The sequence below is a fragment of the Eucalyptus grandis genome, chromosome 5 (assembly GCF_016545825.1).
Source record: "Eucalyptus grandis isolate ANBG69807.140 chromosome 5, ASM1654582v1, whole genome shotgun sequence".
Classification (NCBI taxonomy): domain Eukaryota; kingdom Viridiplantae; phylum Streptophyta; class Magnoliopsida; order Myrtales; family Myrtaceae; genus Eucalyptus; species Eucalyptus grandis.
The window spans coordinates 38939213-38958944 of NC_052616.1; the positions used below are offsets into that span (position 1 = coordinate 38939213).

A 19732-nucleotide genomic window follows, 5' to 3' on the forward strand; every position below is an offset into this window, starting at 1 on the left:
TTGAGAAAATAATTTAATTTCAAAATTTTTATTTAGAATGTTCCCTAGAATTTATATTTTACATAGGAGTAATAGATAAAAGTGAGCGGTTCTCGGTTTTGATTCGATTCCGTCTAGAACTTGGAACCAACTTTCGTGTACAGGTTTATTATTTTTTTGAATCTGGAACCTATCCGTCAGAATTAAGAACTTAGAACCTACCATGTCATAGGTTCTAAGGTCAGTTTCAAATTCCAACAGTTTTTTTTTTTTTTTTTTTTCATTTTCAAGTTTGAACTATAACAAAGAAGGCAAGAGACAAACCAAAACTTTTATGTCCATAAAAGAACATTAGACTATTAATTCAAAACCCAACATCATTTTGTTGAGATTCAAAGGTAACATAGCTTTCAAAGAACGCATTGGTGTGATGAATGTGTCTTGTCCAAATTAACTAATAAGTAAACAGGTCGCTTGTATAGGAGTGAGTGCGGTTCCTAAATAAAATCGGGAATCGAAGAATCAGATAAGAGGATCCGATGTGGTTCTCGGTTCTAAAGAGATCGATTCCGAATTCTGATTCTCTTTTTTTGGGGTTCATAAAAAAGAAACCCTAACCACCCACCCCCTCCACGTGATTTTCCCCGGATTCTTCTCCCCCTTCCCCTTTCTTTTTCATTCTCTCTCTCTTTTTCTTTACTTCGCTTTTTCCTCCTCGCGTCACTTCCTGCCCCCCTTCCCCCTACTTTTTTTCTTTTCTTCTCTCTCTCTCTCTTCTCTTTCCCGCCCCCTTTCTTCTTCTCTTCTTCTTCTTCCTTCCTCTTGTACTAATAGTGTCCAAAAATCTCTAAACCTTAAGGGAGCCCAAAACTCACCGTTATAGCTCGTGAAGACGGTCGGCTTCAATTCGGCACCCTCTCTTTCGGCCCCGAAATGGCGACCGCCCGTTTCGCACGCCGGCGACTCCCATCCTCCGCCGCCGTCCTCCTCCTCCTCCTCCTCCTCCTCGCCGCCGCGCCTCCGCCGGCCCACTCCCTCCCCGACTCCCAGTACAAAACCCTCTTCTCCCTCGCCCACTCCGTCCACGACTCCCAGTACAAAACCCTCTTCTCCCTCGCCCACTCCCTCCTCCCCGACTCCCAGTACAAAACCCTCTTCTCCCTCGCCCACTCCCTCCCCGACTCCCAGTACAAAACCCTCTTCTCCCTCGCCCACTCCCTCCTCCCCGACTCCCAGTACAAAACCCTCTTCTCCCTCGCCCACTCCCTCCCCGACTCCCAGTACAAAACCCTCTTCTTCTCCTTCGCCCACTCCCTCCTCCCCGACTCCCAGTACAAAACCCTCTTCTTCTCCCTCGCCCACTCCCTCCCCTACTCCCAATACAAAGCCCTCTTCTCCCTCGCCCACTCCCTCGCCACCCGCGTCGCCAGCCTCCGTGCCGCCCGCGGCGACCTCGCCGGGGCCGAGCGCGCCCGGGCCATCGCGGAGCTGAGCGAGCTGCTGGGCCTGGTGCTCCCCTACTCCCAGTACGAAGCCCTCTTCTCCCTCGCCACCCGCGTCGCCAGCCTCCTCGCCGCCCGCGGCGACCTCGCCGGGGCCGAGCGCGCCCGGGCCATCGCGGAGCTGAGCGAGCTGCTGGGCTTGGTGGAGGATTTGGCGAGGGCGGAATCGAATGCGGAGAGGGCGAGCTGGATTGTGAGGAACTACGAGAACGCTGTGTGGGTCTCGAAGTCGGTCTTCGCGAGGCTTCTCCGAGTGTTCAGCAAATCGGTACGGTGTAATTTCTTTCCTTGTTCAAATTTGCTGTAAATTTGTTCAAATTCATAGCGGACGAATGTTGTCAGTCGTAGTATTAGAGACATAGTGCAGTTGCATTTCGTTCTGAATCATGATCGGTGGTGGTGGGTAATTTGTTTAGCAAGATCCCGGAGGGGGATGGAAAAAGAATTCTGTACGAGGTCTGCTCTAATTTTCATACTTTTTGCCTTTGCTTGGAAAGATTTTAAGGTGGGTGAGGAAAAATGAAGGTGAAGGAAAGAATTCTTGGGATCTTCTTCACGGGAGTAAGATCGTCAGGACTAGAGATTGACCATGGACTGAATGATTTATCTACTCTAGAGAGAGATGGCCATTAATAATACTGTACATAGAGACCCAACTTGAGGTGTCGCATTTCGTGGGTGAAGTGTGCAATTAACATTCCAAATGCCAAAACTAGTGACACCCAAAATGTTGAATCTTTTACTGTACCAGATATGAGACCCATAGGGAGTCGCCCGCCCTTGACTCTGCTTAGCTGAAGCATCTTCTTACAACTTCCCAGTTCAATGCTGGGGCTGTACAACTTGGTTTGGAAGGGATAAGATGAAGATCAGGCCTGTTATCTTTCTTTGTAACTTATTGAAGATAGAAACATTTCCTCAATGAAATACATTGAACATGAATTCGACTGATCATTATTGACTATTAAAATGAGCATGTTAGTTTCTATATCAGTTGATTGTTGAACTAACTTGAAATAAAAATATTAATAGAAAGATGAAACTACATTGGTTGAACAGAAAAAACATCTCATGTATCTGGTCGTGTTGGTCATGAGAAACAGAGACCAGAGGTGCTATTCCAAATGGGTGAAACAAAGGGCTAAACGTACTTTGTCAAGATAAGTGCAAATACATTTGTGATTGCAGGCTTAATGCAAATTTGTTCCTTTCTTCTGCCGACGATGATATTTGGGATATTTGCAGGGTCCACTGAGGGAAATGGTAGAGACCTTGCGAAAGGAAGTGGTGGATGGTGATTTCTTGAGGGATTGTCTGGAATTGGGAAGTAATGACTTGAAAGGACTGGTCCAAATTTTGAAGGATCTTATTTCTCAATATTACTCGTCATCTGATCATCACCAAGATCTCTAGAACATCATCCAGGACTTGTCTTTGGAACCAGTTTTGCTATGAAGGTCCCTGGGTAAGCACTATGTTTATGTACCATATTAGAGGAGTTGAACATTTCAAAAGCAATTGTGCAGAATTTTGGCAGGAGTTTAGAAGGTGAACATAGAAGAGTAGAGAACTCTGATTGCCAGGTGTTGTCTGAGTCATGTTGTTATCATTTGGAGTTGCTTCAGCATCTTTTCTGTGGTGGAGAGCTGTAAATAGTTCTCACTTGTAAAGATGTAATTCCTTTGTCTTTAATTGGATAGTTTTCACTTTCTATGGTGTTGAACTATTGACATGAAATTGAACAGTTACAATCACCTCAACGTGACAATAGGACCAATTTCTTTAATGATTTATAGTTATATTGGAGGTTTTTGTATGTTGAGGTCATTCCTTTACTTGAACTATTTGTATAATGACGAACTCGAACACATCATAATGATTTATAGTAAAACTGAACACATTGAACTCAAGAACTCAGTTATCTTGTGCGTATCTCTACTTTTATTTGGTATTACTCATTGACATCTTATGTTATGAACTTTTGTGCCAAAGTTCGGAAGTACACCCTTCTTTTAAGACCTTCTGTTAAGGTAGACATGATAAATTTGGAAGGTGATTTAGGCCCCGTTTGGTTCAGCTTTCCCAGGGGGCTTTGAGCCCCCAAAGCCCCTGGGAAAAAATTAACCCCGTTTGGTTTAGCACTTGAGGGCTCCTTGCCAAAATGCTTGCTTTTAAAATGCTGAAAGCCCAAAGCTGGTGGGGACTTGCTTTGGGCATTTCAGCATTTTCGGGATGCTGGTGGGAGGGTTAATGAATTTTTGCTTATTGCCCATTTTGCCTCCAAAATTTTATTAAAAGTCCCATTTTATCCCATACAAAACATAACCCTACCTTTCTCAACCCTACCTTTCACGTCCATTCTTTTCTTCTTCGCACGGTTCTTCGCACGTCCGCTCTTTTCTTCTTCGCACGTCCGCTCTCGCCGATTCTTGCAGCATCGCCTCCACTCTCGCAACCAGTCGTCCTTGTCTCTTTCTCTCCCTCGAGGTGCCGCACGGGTTCGCTGATCACAAGGCCGACGCCCTCTCGGTTCGATCCCTGGGTGAGTGGACCTCCTTGAGAAGAAGCCTTCCCTTGTGGAATGCGATTCTGCTGAGTTGATTTCTCCTATCGTCTCTCTCTGCGTTGTTGCCTCCGCGATGAGCAAGAGATCATTCGATTTCATCCCTCGCTCTGGGTTTAATCCCTAGGGTTTCTCGGGTCCCCAAATCAGCTCTCTCTCTCTCTGGTTTTCTAGATCTGTTGAATTTTTCCTTTGAAATCTCATTTCGGTTTCTCTACACACACTCTCTCTCTCTCTTCGGTTGCCACTTCGCAATGGCGATCCCTCTCTCTTTTCTCCCCCTGTTCTTGTTCGTCCGTCCGGGTGTTTGTTCAATTTCAATTTGTGGATATGCATCTGTTTTTCTGGTGTTGTCGTTCTTGCCCCTCCCCGCTTCGCTGGGTATTTAATGTTTTCTTGGTTTTGCCCGATGTGGGAGAGAGAGAGATCCGGGTCTTAACTTCGATCGTGTGTTTTCCTGATTGACAAGATTTAGAGCCGCATCCGTGGGGACGCTGAAGCAAAGGGGAGGAAGAAGGAAGCAGCAGCAGCAACAGACCAGGTGCAAGCTTTGTGCTTTTTTGACTTGTTCAAATTTTTTTTCTTGTCTGTGTGTTCTGGGGAAGGAGGGTTTTTGTTTCCCCCCTCTTTGCATGCATGCGTTTTGGTGGTTTATGTGTTGGTGGGTGTGTTTCGGGATTGGATCAGTTGTGTAGGTCTTTTTAGAAATTTTCTAAGTGGGAAACTGTTTTCCGAGTGGCGAGTTCGATTATGGCGGAGTATTGGTAGCATGGGGTGTTTGTGCGGCATGGCTTGATATGGGGCCATATGATTGCTGATTGGCTTTATCAGATTTGGCGTGATGAGAGGGGAAAATTTTGGCACTGCAGTTTTACTTGTGCGGTTGTGATTGATTGTGCTGATTCTGTGAATTACTTTTTGAAGAAGTTGCAGACTTTTGACCGAAGAAATTGTAATAGGGTCCTATTATGAATTAAGATGTTTATGGCAATTCCAAAGTAAAGTTAGTTTTGCCACTGAAATAATGGTAATTGGAGCTGATAGATTTTCCTTTTTAAGGCAAAATATGTGATATCATCAATACTTTCAGCATGATCATGCCTCTTAAACATGTTGTTGTAACAGGTCTGCCATATGAATGCACTATAAGAATAGTTTTGGGCAAATTATAGTATCTATTTAGTAATTATGTGAAAGTCTCTATATACTCTTGTCTAGGTAAAGTAATGTCTCTAAGTGAACTATTTCCTAGGTAGTCATATTCCCTACGGTTCAAGAAGTTAAAGTGTGTTATCTACTTTAGGGAAACATAATAGGGTGAGAGCAGCAATATTCTTTGTTTTGGTTTGCAAGATGATATATGGTCATAAAAAAACACCTACCTATTCGACACCCACGTCTTGGTTTCATTTTGCCCGAATTGCAGGAGGGATAACTTAGAAACAATAACGAAATGCTCAACATGACTCCTTGATGGTTTAATTTGTTGTTGTAATTAAAGCAAATGAATAAACAAATGAAAAACATATTTGGACATAAGATATAGTTTCTTATTATTATCTTATATGGCAATTGTTCTGCTTGAGATAGTAAGTGCTAAGATATATTAAGCAACAAACTCCACGTATGTGTATCGAGGAAGATCAATTGAGGTGGATTCAGCTCATGCGAGATATATAGTTCCTTCACATTGACATCCTACTTTGTTTTTAAGTATAATGTTTTTGTGTGTCCTTATTTTTTCTCAATATTAGTTTTCTTTTCTTTAAGTGAATATCTTTTAGTTTTTTAATAAAAGAGGGTTTGAATGGTTGATATTGTTTGTTTGTGTCTCTTAAATTTGTTCTTTACTAGTAGATGAGTTCATCAAAGGAAAATACATTTTGGAACTCGGAAGATGTAGAAATCTTTTGTAAGTTATGTATCGAACAAATTGAAAAAGGCAATTGTCCTGCAAACAACAAAAGAGATGGATGGACAGTCATAATTAGTAAGTTTGAGGAGCTAACGGGCAAAAAATATGATAAATATAAAATGAAGAGTAAGTGGGATAACCTCAAGGAATATTGGAAAAGATTGAGGTCATTGCTTTACAATGAAATTGGATTAGGATGGGATTCAAGGAAGAAAACCATTGATGCGAGTGACGAATGGTGGGAGAGTAAAATTCAGGTTTTCCTCACTTCTTTTTTAACTTTCATGTTAAGCTCACCTTTAATAATATAACTTATGCAAATACTTCATGACAAAGGCTAATCCAAAGTTTAAGGCTTTTAGAATGAAAAGCATACATCCTGATCTTGAAGTAAAGTTAGATATGATGTTCAGAGATACAGTTGTTACTGGAGGAATCACATGGAATCCTGCACAAGGTTTATGTGTTGATATCTATGGAGACCACACAGCCTAGTATCGATGATATTGTAAGGTCTACTGATGAAAACTTTGAGGATCATGTGGATGAAACCGTTGAACCAACTGAAACTAAAACTCGTAAGAGAGCCGCACAGACTTCAAAGATGCAAGCTCGAGGAAAAAAAGATAAGAAATTGAACACAAGAAAGAAGCTCGGAACACAGATTAACAGGCTGCTTACAGTTGTTGAGAGTAGGAGCATTACTAGTGTTGCATCCAAAGCAACTAGTTTAGTCGGTCCTTATGAGGATCTCATAGAGATATTGGATTCTATTCCTGAGATTGTGAAAGACGAAGACTTGTACTTTTTTGCAATTTCTCATTTAAAGGAAAATATAGACAATAGGCAAGTTTTTATGAGCTTAAAGGATAATGCAAAGAAAGTAAAGTATCTCAAATATAAGTCGAGAAAAGAATCAAGTCTTCATGGATAGGATGTTAGCATCTTATTGTTTTAATATTTAAAGTTTAGTCATTCCACTTTGTTTCTATCTATGGATCTTTATTTGCAATTATTGTGAACCTAATTTCAATTAATGTTTAATGTTATAATGGTTTTCATTTGGTGTTCTCTTAATGTGATAGTTTGCATATATGTGATGGTTAATACATTGTTTTTCTTTATATTTTGTTACTTGAAGCAGTTATGGATGATTCACATACAAAGGAAAATCATGAGCAAGAAGAAAATGAATTACGTGATCTTATCTCGGTCACTGAAGCCGCAATTCTTTATCAAGCGACCAACCTTTGCAAACAACCTTGCATGACCTCAACATATACGGGTTATGTATGGTTAAAAGAGTTGATTAGCGAAGATGCTAATCCGATAAGGTGCTACAATATGTTTAGAATGCATAAGATTGTATTTAACAATTTAACACATGATTTAGTAACACGTTATGGCCTTCGAGGATCTAGGAATACCGATGTTAGATAAATAGTTGGTATGTTTCTTCATGTTTTAGGACATGGTATAGGTAATAGATTAGCACAAAAGCGTTTTCAACGCTCCGGAGAAACCATCAGTAGGCACTTCAGCTTAGTTTTAGATAAAGTATGTGATATGGGAAAAGATTTGATCCAACCAACTGATCCACAATATAGAAAAGTTCCAGAGAATATCAAGAAAGATTGACGATTTTATCCATATTTTAAGGATTGTATTGGAGCTATTGACGGTACACATATTATAGCGGTTGTACCCGCGTTTGATCAAATTCGTTTTATTGGTCGAAAAGGAACAACAACTCAAAACGTGTTAGCCATATGTAATTTTAATATGGAATTTGTCTATGTTTGGGCCGGTTGGGAGGGACAAGCTCATGATACCCGTATCTTTTATGAAGCTATTGGAAGACGTGATGCACATTTTCCCCATCCTCCTTTAGGTATGTTATTCAATGGTTTAGATACATCCATAAATCTAATTGGCATATGTTAATTAAATTTACAATATATTTATATAGATAAATATTACTTAGTAGATGCTGGATATCCAAATCCGAGTGGTTAGTTGGGGCCATATAATGAAGTTAGATATTATTTGCCAGAGTTTCGAGGAGGCCCTTCACCTACGGGATATCGAGAAGTGTTCAACCGTGTCCATTCCTCGTTACGCTCGGCAATTGAGCGAGCATTTGGTGTATTAAAACAGAAGTGGGGGATTTTAACTCATATGCCAAGTTATCCATATGAAAAGCAAGTGCAAATTGTGGTAGCGGCAATGACTTTGCACAATTATATACGGAGAAATAACATGACTGATACGGATTTTGAACAAGCAGAATTGGATCTCAATTATGAATATTCAGTTGACGATGAGAATGCAAATGAATGGGTGGGTGCTTCAAATCCGTATGCATCTTCAGACATGGCACATTTACGTGATGAAATAGCCATAAGTTTACAAAATCATTGAGGTTTGTAATATTAAGTATAACGTATTTCTTTTTTCCGGGCATATATGACCATGTGTACTATTATGAAATGACTCTTTTTAGTCAAATTTGTATGAGAGGAACGTTGTTTTATTTTTCTTAATGATGACCTTCATTTTTATATGCAGTGCTTATTCAAAAAAATTAGCATCCACAATCGGTCGCTTCATCGTCCACCGAATAAGTTCATCTTTTTTTTTCTATATCTCTTTTAATAATTAATAACCCAACTTTTTATCAATACACTAAAATGATCATTAATTAACGAAAATGATTAATACTATAATAATTAAAAAAAAAAATTCAAAGTTGAAAACAAACCTAAAAGAACCCAGGCCAAAAGTTGAGTTTTGCATTTAATCTATAATCAAATTCTTTTAATATAATTTTTAAATAAATCTACTAATATGTATCTTTTACATTACTCTCAATATGAAAATGTAAAATGTTATATAGTCATTATTTCTTTTTTGCAATTTTTAAAATATTAAAAGTAAAAAATTTAATTTGGTCACACCAAAGGGCTTTTTAAGTATATGTTTACCAAACAGTCTCGCATTTCCCCAAAGCACTTTTTCAGTTATAGTTTACCAAACAGTCTTGCATTCCCTCAAAACTCTTTGAGCTAAAGACATTTGCATTTGGGAAAAGCCTTCTCCCAAATGCTGAACCAAACGGGGCCTTAGTAATTCATCGCAACAGAGATTTTCTTTTTAAATAACCATCTAATGTAGCTACGACCAATGGTGGACATGAAGATACCCTTCTTCTCCCTCTTAAACACTTGGTTCTTTCCCAATTTATGCATGTATTTTTCTTCTATCACTCAACCTCATTTCTAAACTTAAGTTATCTCCTCTGTCTCTAACCTGTTTTCAACTTTTCACAGTGCGAGAGAATCTTATTGAGCAAAGAGAAGTGGTAGTATTGTTTCTAATAGGGATGAAATAACTAGAATCACCGGCAAGAACAATAACTGAAGGAACAGGATGATTTGCCTTTTTCTTTTTTTGTCGCTTGCATGATTATTGTTTAAGTTATATTTTTAAGGAATGGAATTCATATAGAATTCTTTCACAAATATATAGCAAGGTATGAATTTTAGTTAAAAGTGAGTTGAAAAGGACATTTTCTCTGATAAGGTTCGTAGTGACCAATTTAATTTCAAATAAGATTTTTCAAGCAATGGCCAGGAACCTTTTCATTTAGGGTATTTTTTTTTTCCTTTTTTTTCCTCCTTTCTTTTGTTCATCTTCTTTATTCGTTTCTTTTTCCCACTAGGTGCCCCAGCTTCCTTGACGTCATGAAGCCGCCAGTGAGCCACTACCAACCTACGACTGCTTCTCCGTCCAGCGCTTAGCGATATCATGACGTCGAGCAAAAATGCGAAAGAAAATGATTATCTAATATTTGTGTCAATTGCACGCACACACATGTATTTTATAATCATGTTATCATTTGCTATTCTGAGGCTGGATCGGTAATTCCAAAAAAGACTTCTTAGATTTGAAATTTGGGAAAAACTTAGAGCAATGACATGAAACTGCCAATTAGCGAAGGCAATTTTGGATGAAGTATTAATAAGGGCATATATGAGACGCAAGTTAAATTTGGTAATTTTATGAGATAAAAAAAAGCATAGGGTAGAATTGAGATCGGACCTAAAGTTGGTGGATTTTTATAAGACAAAAGAAAGATTAGAGTAGAATTGGGAATGGACCAAAATTTAAGGATATTATATGAGATAGAAAAAAGTTTAGGATAAAATTAGGATTCAACCTAAAATGAAAGTTTTATTTTTATTTTTTAATTTTTTTATGGTATTAGGCCACACAGAACTGATCGAGGACTGATGGTTTAATATTCATTCATCTCCGTCAAGGAAAATGAATCCGTCAAGTCAAAAACAATTACCATTCTTTTCATTTTTCTTCAGTTTCATGTCATAAAGATCAATTCTACACATTTGATTAGCTTTCTCTCTCTTGTCACATTTATCAATAATTTCATTTTTAGTAGTCCATTGCTTTGATTTTATTATTCTCTTCCAAATAATTTCTACATAATATATCAAGATAAATACAACGTATGAAAGGTGGCATTCGTGTGTTTTTTTGACTAATTCAAATTAAATAGGTCAAAATATCTCAAACAATTAATTGAGTTGACAAAAATATTCTAATTGGACAACTAAGAAATATCAATTTATTGGGTTAAAAAGAATTTTAGGGTAAAAGCGAGATCGTTTGGACTATCTGTTGAGGACAATTAATTGAGTTGACAAAAATATTTTGTTTTAGCAATGCAGAAAAAGGAAGTTCCATTGTTATTTGATTTATTGTTAATCTCATTAACACAGTTACTCTTGTTTATGTGTGTTTCTTTCGTCTATATTCAGAGCCTGATCCTTCTATGAATTCTCAGGGGACCATTTACAGTTGAAATATCATATATGAAGTGGCATAACAGGGATAAAAACACCACAAAAGTCATAATATTCGTATGATATTTACTCAAATGTCATAACTTTTGAAAATGTTCACCAAAGTGCTGAAAATTCAATGTGGCACAGCACTTATGATAAACGTTTTAAAATGTTATGAAATTTAAGTAATCGATTAAAAAGTTATATGACACTTAAGTGATAAGCAAATTTGTTATGGCACTCAAATGATCGGAAATAAATAAGTTATTATACTCCAGTGAGCACCATATAAAAGTTATGGCTAATGTTCTTTTCTTGGACATGGCATATAAATATTTAAAAACCTTTCAATGAACGCTTGACGTCCATTTATTTGTCATCCCTTGAGTACCAATTCCTCGAGGAAATATAACTCTAGCATTCATATTAGTGTAGAAATTAATTAAACCATCAGAAAAAAAAATCAATTGTCTTAAATTGAAGAAGTTACAAGCAGCTTTACGTTTAGTCAGCATAGAAACCGATGTTCTTGTAATTAGAAGGACAAGAGTGTGCAAACGGACCTCTTCAACCCAATTGACCGGTCTAGTTGGCACCGACCTAGGCCGGTTCCCAAGTGCGCAGGTCTTGTTCTTGAAAGCAATTAGGAACATTCTTTCGATTTTCATTCAAAATTTTGGAATCGATTGAATTGTTCATTTTACTTTGCGCCAACCAGTTTATCAATCTGTTAGAGTTCCTCAAAACATGCTTTGGGAGAAGCCTTTAATTTGGGCAATTGAAGTGAATGATTTTAAACTTTTTAATCTGCCATGGGAGAGGGAGGGAGGAAATATTGCCAGTGCACATATAAAATTTTAGTCTAGAAGCAATGATACAGTAGAGATAAGGTTAAGAAATTTATCATGGCAGAAATCTTGTTGTCAACCTAATTCAATGTTGTTTGTTGTAACCAGTAAATTAAATAGACGTAATATCTATGAGAAAGCGATAGCAAAATGTAGATTTGCTTGATTGCTATAAAATTGAATAGGAAATAAGGCTCAAATTATAGAATCTCTTTAAGGCGATTAGTTCTGCTAGTGGTACTTTGCTGATTTACAAACTATACCTCTCAAGATATAACACTTCGAATTTGTTTGTATTAGCAGTATGCAAACATGACTCAATTTTTGACCCAAAAAGAAAAAAGACTTTATCGAACCTTTCAACGAATTGGCATACATTGTATTTAACCAAAGAGAAAATTGAAGAGAAGAGATTCTTTTTCTGACTTTGAAGACAGAGAATTGAAACAATTTTCTTAGAACAGAAAAGTTGTGTTTACTTCTTTATTAAAATGAAGAATAGTTCATTTCAACTTGGAGAGTTTTAAAGGATATGTCTTTTGAAGACAAAGAAAACCGTTGCAAAATCCTGCCTGCGCAACATCGTTTTTAAGGGCCGCGGCGCCACGGGTTTTGTTATCCTCACTTTTGTTGAGCAATTAATTCATAATTACAACAATTCTATTGTCTTTGCCAAATAATACGGATTTTCTGTACTAGTAAATTTTAATAAGTGTTGGTAAAAGTAAAAAAACTTGGGGTGAGCATACTGCAATTTGGGGATAAAACTAAACCAAATAGCATAAATACAGTTTAATGAAAAGTGAAACTAAACCCAACCGTATTTAAGTTACGAACTTATTTCTTTTTTTCTTTATCTTTTGTAATATCACGAGGTCAAACGTACTAAATTAGCTTAGAAAGAGCAGTAATTTTATATATATAAAAATAAAACCTAAGTCTACACTCCAAACAATTCATAAATTCACCGCAACTGAAAATCAAACCTACTTCATATATATATAAGTTGGGCTACTCTGTACAAATGGTAAAAGTAATTAAACAATCAATGGGCTGTTAGATACGGTTTCGCAGTTTGGTGCAATTTAAAAAATCGAAACCAAACTAAACTGCATAAAAATGGTTTTGTTTGGTTTTGTTTTTGAACACCTACACTTTTATGAAACCACAAATTTTTTAATAGTTTGCACATTAACAATTTGTCTAAGAACTTATTGACCTTTATTTACAATTTTTCTAACTAACTTTTCGAATTTACTAACTTTTATATGAATTATTAGAGCAACTCACCACCTTTATGAAATTAATATTATCAACTATTTTTAGATTATTAACACTCATTTGATTAACTTCTCAACGTTTACTTATTGTTTCATGTTTTCTTATCTTTTCTATTGAGTTTCTAACTTTTTTTATATGGCTTGGTCAGCAAGCCTTTACATTTACTATCTCCTTTACATCTCCAACCTGTGATGATCCATTTTCTAAGAGCTGCTGAATAAGTTCTATTGTAGTTACGATTTATTACTAAGTAAATATTGTACTATAGATTGAACTTGTGACATCCTGATTTTCAGGTTTTGTTTTCAATTGAATAAGTTGGGCTTTTCATTGACGCGCCTATAGTTCTTTTCTCTAACTTGGCGACTCATGAGATAACTAGCCTATCATGTGAAGTCGTTAAGGAATCTAAACGCAATAGACTTGAAAATTCGACTAGGAATCGACTGCTCGACCATACTAATCTGCAAGGGTCATTACGGCACCGTCAAAATTGATCAGAGACCGGAGATAGGTCGATTCGACAGAGGCATGTGATTAATGTGTGGGTGATTCCACCTAATTGCAAAATTCTCATCGAACGACACTAGGCCGATTTTTCTGTCATTTATGTACCCTATGCCCGTATTTGAAATCTCGAGATTTTCATGACAACCAAGAGTCGCCAATGAGTTGAAGATGTACAATGTGGCTCGAAAATAATCGATCACGGGTCAATTGTACTAAAAATTCCTAAAAGCTGCCTAGTAGGTTAGGTCACGCTAAAATTGCGTCAAATTGAAATTAACCGCGAATTTAAATCTGATTTCAGAAATTGAAAATTTTGTCATGTCATGATTCATTTTAAGAATGTCAACTCATCATCTGAAAATTTTTCTATTTTGGCAAAAAAATTAAAGTAAGGCTATTTTGGACCGGGAAAATCATAGGGTCATTTTTTGTCGCATTTTTGGCCGTCAAGTTGGTTCAATTGACGAGGAAAAATAATGAGATGGATGATGGCACCTTGGCTGAATTTATGGACACCAAATTAAGCTCAATTGGAGAAGTCTTGAAGTGGAATTGGAGGGAAATGGTCCAAACTTCGTAGCTATGGGTGGTGTGCAACATTTAGACCCTTAGGAAGCTTGAGGGCTACATTTTGGCTAAGGAAGACAGCCATGCATGGTAGGGTCAATAACTCAAGTATTTTAGATATTTTTGTGACCCCCTCCAAGCTGCGGCAGCCATCTTCTTCCTTTAGCAACTCCTTTCTCAATTTTAGTGTGTTTTGAGAGCTATAAAATATAGAGGAAACCAACCAACAGCCTCCCCCTTGCGGCTGAAGCAGTTGGACTAATCGCACGCCACCTGCGAGCCGCGGCGCGCATGTCCACCTATTCCTGCTCATCTGTGGTCTCGCGCCGTCGTCCGTGTGCCCTGGTCGTTGTCACAGCCTCGTCGGAGCTCCACCGTTGCCATCCAGCCACCGTCGAGCACCATCGTCGCCCACTGCAACCTCCTCCGCTCGCTTGGCCCGTTTCAGCCCCAACTAGCCGCTTCGGCCCAACGACAGAGGCTGAGGGCCAGCAAGGCCTATGAAGCTTTTAGGCCTGTTTCGAGGCCCATCCCAATCTCCGTTTGTGACATCCCAGATTTTCAATCATATTTTCTACTAAATAAATCGGGTATTTCATCGATGCGCCTATATAGCTGTTCTCAGAATTGATCACTCTCAAGATAACTAGACTATCTAGGGAAGCCATTAAGGAAATTTAATGCGATAGACTTGAGAATTCAACCAGGAATCGGTTTCTCGATCGTGTTTATCTTTCGAGGAAATTACGGCTTTGTATAAAATTGATTTGAAATTAGAGATAGATCGGTTCGAATGAGATGTGTGGCTAATCGTGGGTGACACCATTAAATTGGAAAATTCTCGTCGGCCGGCACTAGACTAATTTTTTTTATCGTTTTGGTACTCCATGTCCGTATTTGAATTCTCGAGATTTTTACGACAACCAAGAGTTGCCAATGTGTCGAGTGGTTTCATTGTGGCTCAAAGTAAATCGACCATAGGTCATTTGCACTAAAAATTTCTGAAACCTACTCGGTAGTCTAGGTTACGCTAAAAACGCGCCAGATTGAAATTAATTGCAAATTTGAGTCCGATTTCAGAAATTGAAAGTTCTGTCATGTCACAATTAATTCTAGGAGCGTTGACTCAGTCTCAAAAGATTTCTCTGCAACCCGAGACTTTTTGAAAAAAAGTCATCCTAGGGCAGTTTTTGTCCAAAAAAAGCCAATGACCGTTTTTGATCGAGCAATTGGGATGCAAGATGGTTCAATTGGTGAGGAAAATACTAATTTGACTATTGAATTGATAACGGACTTTATTGAGGCCAAATCGAGTTGATTTGAGGATCAACAAATGTCCAATTAATGGAGAAATGTTGGATATTCATATGCCCCCTTGCTTAGCCATTGTGGACCATCTCAAGGGTTGTACAAGGGGCATTGGTGGCTGAATAGAGGCCAAGGGAGATGTTGGTGGTAGAGGATTGAGTCAAGAGGACATTTGAAGAGAATAATTGGCCAAGGTGGACCCTTTGTCCTTTATCCCTCTCTCTCCCTCACCAAGGTCGGCGACTAGCCCCATTTCCTCTCCCTCCTTGCTTTGTTCGAAACCCAGCAACCAGTAGGAGAAGTAATTGAGCAGTCCATCCATGCCGCACGCCGCCAGAACGCCGTCCACCATTCACGCGCCTCGCCGCCCGCACGTGTGCGCCGCCACTGTCTTGCTGCGCCACCGCCCAGCCCGACGTCCCTTACTACTTCCAGCCCTCTATCCATGCATCCCAGCCACTAGTCAAGCCAAGCTGGAGCTCGTTTGACTGTCGTGAGTGCCCGTTAAGGCCTGGTTTAGCCCTTTTAACCTTCCTCGGTCCATTTCGTCTTAACCAAGCCATCCTCTTGCCTTTGTAGCCACCGAACAACCAAGAACAGAGAGGAAAATAGTGAGTTTTTTAGCAGCTTTGTGGCCCGTTTTGAGGTGGTTCCGGGTCTCGAAAGTTTGGCCCGTTTTGGAGAAAGTTGGTCCCCGTCGTGTCCCCATCGAATTGAACCGAACGGTTTGATTAACAAGTGAGTTTAACTCATTAATCCTCGCTTAGTAGGCTAATGATGTTTAGGGGTTGATTAGATTAATTAAGTATGGTTTAGATATGAGTTTAATTGGTTAATTTAATCCTGATGCATGTTAGGTGGTTAGTTAGCTAATTAATAGACATGTTCTAATATTTATTGAATGATTTTCAGGTCTGTTTCGGCATTCAAGTGAGTTTAACTCATTAATCCTCGCTTAGTAGGTTGATTAGATTAATTAAGTATGGTTTAGGTGGATATAGTAGATTAGATTAGATTGGTTAATTTAATTATCTGCTGATGCATGTTAGGTGGTTAGTTAGTGTAATTAGCGAGTAGACATGTTCTAATATTTATTGAATGAACCTTGGAAATTTTTCAGGTCTGTTTCGGCATTCAATTAGGCATTACGGGTCTAAGTTGGATTTATTGCATTTATTTAATATTTTTTGTAATTATTTATTTATTTATTTATTTTCTGAAAATTAGGCTAGGATAGCCGACGACCGGAATTTTATGCTAGTTATTGTGGTGCAATCTGTTTATTTATTTGAGCTCTAAATTGTGTCGAATTGATTTAATTGTGATTTTATGATTTTATTCTTAAATTAATTAATTTTGGTAATTAATGGGAAAATTACCGGGCGTCGGTCTACAGCGCCAAAAATTCATTTTTTTGGACTATTAAAAGAAGTGAGAGATTGAAAGTGAAATTATTATATTTTGGTTAAGGCCGACCGTATACCCACACACGACTATTTTATCGGGAATGATAAAAGATGTTGATTGGTTGTATAATTGGAATGGTATACTATATTGGCCTATGAGCGATATGTCAGCTTAGCAGAGAGTAGTATACCGATATACTATATCAGCCTACGGACGATATGTCAACTTAGCAGAGAGTGGTATACCTTATTTGTTTTGATGGAATATGTCAGTATATTATATCAGCCTACGAGCGATATGTCAGCTTAGCAAAGAGCAGTATACCCACTCATCTTAGAAGTGAACTATACTATCTATCTATGAACTTAGCAGTAAGCAGTCCTGATATGGATGGACTTATAGATAATATGAGATGAGCCGACCAAGAAATGATCGAGATGACATGTAATCGACTAGATCGATTGATCAATGATTTGATCTGATGTTATGAATTGATTGATTGATGTGATTTGAGACATCTGTAAATGATACTAATTTGCAGGGTGGAATTGAGGCCAAGGTGAGTCCTTTGACCCGTGGTGTGATTAGGCAGCCCTTAGGGCGTATTTGCTTCCTAATCGAGTCTTAGGAGGGTTGAACTTGTTGAGACATTGTTTCACTGGTTATTGTATAACCATTTTTAGGTCTCTAGTTAATATCGGTGGAGGACCCAAGGCCCGAAGTTAGAAGGTGAAGCCTGGAGAATCGGCGAGCATGTCCGACTAGTTAGTCCTAGGGCATTTCTCTTTTGTTGAAAGCCGATTCATTTTTGTAGGCTTCTGTGTATAAACTTGTGTGTTTATAAAAAAGGTCTTTTGTGAAAAATCGGTCCTACTTTCCTACCCCATTGTTTTATTGTCTGGGGATTTATATCTGCTTCCGCATGCGTATAAAAAATCGAATGAGTCGGCGATGCATCCTGGAACGTCGCTTTTAATCGACCAATTGAGGGATGGGCGCGTGCACGAGAATCGAGGCGTGACATCATTGGTGTCGCCGCAGGCTTGTTTATCGCTTGCCTCTGCGTCGCCGTCGCTGTGGACTCACCGGCCCCCTAAACCGATGAGTTTACTTGCTAAACTCTGCTTAGGGAGTTAATGACGCTTAGTGGATAATTAGTTTAGGCTAATTAGGAATTAGGTGGTTAGTTAGTGTAGATTAGTGATTTGATTATTCAATTGTGCATGTTAGGTGGTTAGAATAGATTGATTAAGGGTTGGATAGACGGTGCTATTTATCTAGATAGGTTTGGAAATTTTCTAGGCTCGTTTAGGTGGTTAGATTAGCATTTCTGGCCTAAGTTGGTATTTATGGTATGTAATTTGCATTATTTAATTAATTTTGGTATTTATTTAATTATTTATTATTTTCCGAAAATTAGACAGGGATAACTGGTGACTGGAATTTCGTGCTGATTACAATGGTGTGCTTAGTTTATGCAATTGAGTGTTAAATTGTGCAAATTGAGTGGTGATTGGAATTTTGGTTATTTATTCCAAAATTGTGAAATTTTGATTTTTAATTAGAAAATCCCAAGTGTTGGGTTTTGTCACCGAAAATGGTTTTAAAGACTATATCAAACAGTGGGAATTAAAAAGGGAGGATATCGGTTTTTCTGATTCAAATTGACCGTGTACTCACACATAATTATTTTACTGTATGTTTTTAATACGAAGAAAATGGGCCAAGTACGTATTTTAATTGAGACATTTGAGTGCAAAGCACGATGTCTTGGCCAGAAATTGGATTGGTGCATGAATAGTTATGAGAAGCTGTCCCGGGCTGTTAAGTTGGACGTGCCCCTATATGGGATGTCCTATCAATGGATGCTGGTCGCAGTAGAGGCTGGACCGATACTCTTTTGTGGAATGCCGCCGACCTAGTGACGTTGCCGTGCTCAATGGGCTGAGACAATACCTGGTTATGCTAGAAAACCGCCAAACGTCGACTAGACCGTGCCCATGTGTGGTTGTGATTAACAATTAGAATGCATGTTGAGTGAAATTGACACACCGGATTCTGGGACAAAATTGTGTGGCATAGAATAGGACATGTCATAACGATTTGGCCCTATTATCGAAACCCCTATAGCTGTTTGAGAGATGAATTGTGGCATTCCAATTGACTGAGTATGAATACTGTTTATGTCTGTGATATGAACTTTACTGACATACAGGAAGGATCTGAGACGAAGTAAGTCTTTGTGATGTGTGATTATGTGGCTAGGCGTATTTCTTTCCTAGTCGGAATTTAGAGAGTGAACTTGCTAGGACATTGTCTCACCCTGTCGTGGACTCAATCTTTTCAAGTCCTTAGATGGCGGTTCCTCCGAAACATTTTGGGTAGCCGCGTGCTATTACTGAGCAGGATATAGACATCCTTGTCCCTGGTAGTCATTAGGTCTATAAGTTGGTCGTGACCACCGTTTGGGTCGATGAGGGCCTACCTGAGAGGATACCTCATCGATTCAGAGCATGGTTTCGCCATGGACTCAGTGGATACAGAGTGGGTCCCCTCTAGGGTTTTGAGATCCCCGCTGTGGTTGTTGATGCTGCTTTTGGCGAGGGTGTAGCTGATCCTCCTGATGGTGCTGTGGAGGATTCGGTGCCCTCAAAGCCTATGGAGTCCGAAAGATTGGTGAACGTGTCCGACTAATGGGTCGTAGGACAGTTCCTTTTTTGAAAGCCAATCTTTTGTAGACCCTTGTATATAAACTCAGCTCGTTTATAAAAGTGTTTTGTTTGATATGATTGTCCTACTTTTCTATCTCATGCTGTTTGTTGTCAGGGGTTGTTTATTCGCTTCCACTTGTGCAATAAAATGAATGGGTTGGCGACGTGTCTTGGGACGTCGCAAATTTATCAACTACTGAGGGATGTGCGCGCGCTCGAGAATCCGGGGCGTGACAAAACTTATGCGTTACGTGGGCATTTATTTTTCCAAAGTTG

General features: G+C 38.7%; 1 protein-coding gene across 5 annotated transcripts in view; it reads left to right on the forward strand.

Moving 5' to 3' along the window:
- Positions 1-749: 749 nt before the first annotated feature.
- LOC104445078 overlaps positions 750-19732 on the forward strand; it is a 36331-nt gene continuing 17348 nt past the window's right edge. The window contains exons 1-3 of one of the 5 annotated variants that reach the window (XR_005550742.1): positions 755-1749; positions 2727-2946; positions 9681-9870. Coding sequence is in view for 3 of the 5 variants with exons in the window: in XM_010058888.3 (XP_010057190.2) it covers positions 913-1749; positions 2727-2894 (1005 nt within the window). In the remaining 2 variants the exon portion in view is untranslated. The other 4 variants (XM_039311846.1, XM_039311847.1, XR_005550743.1 and 1 more) reach the window with 4 other exon arrangements.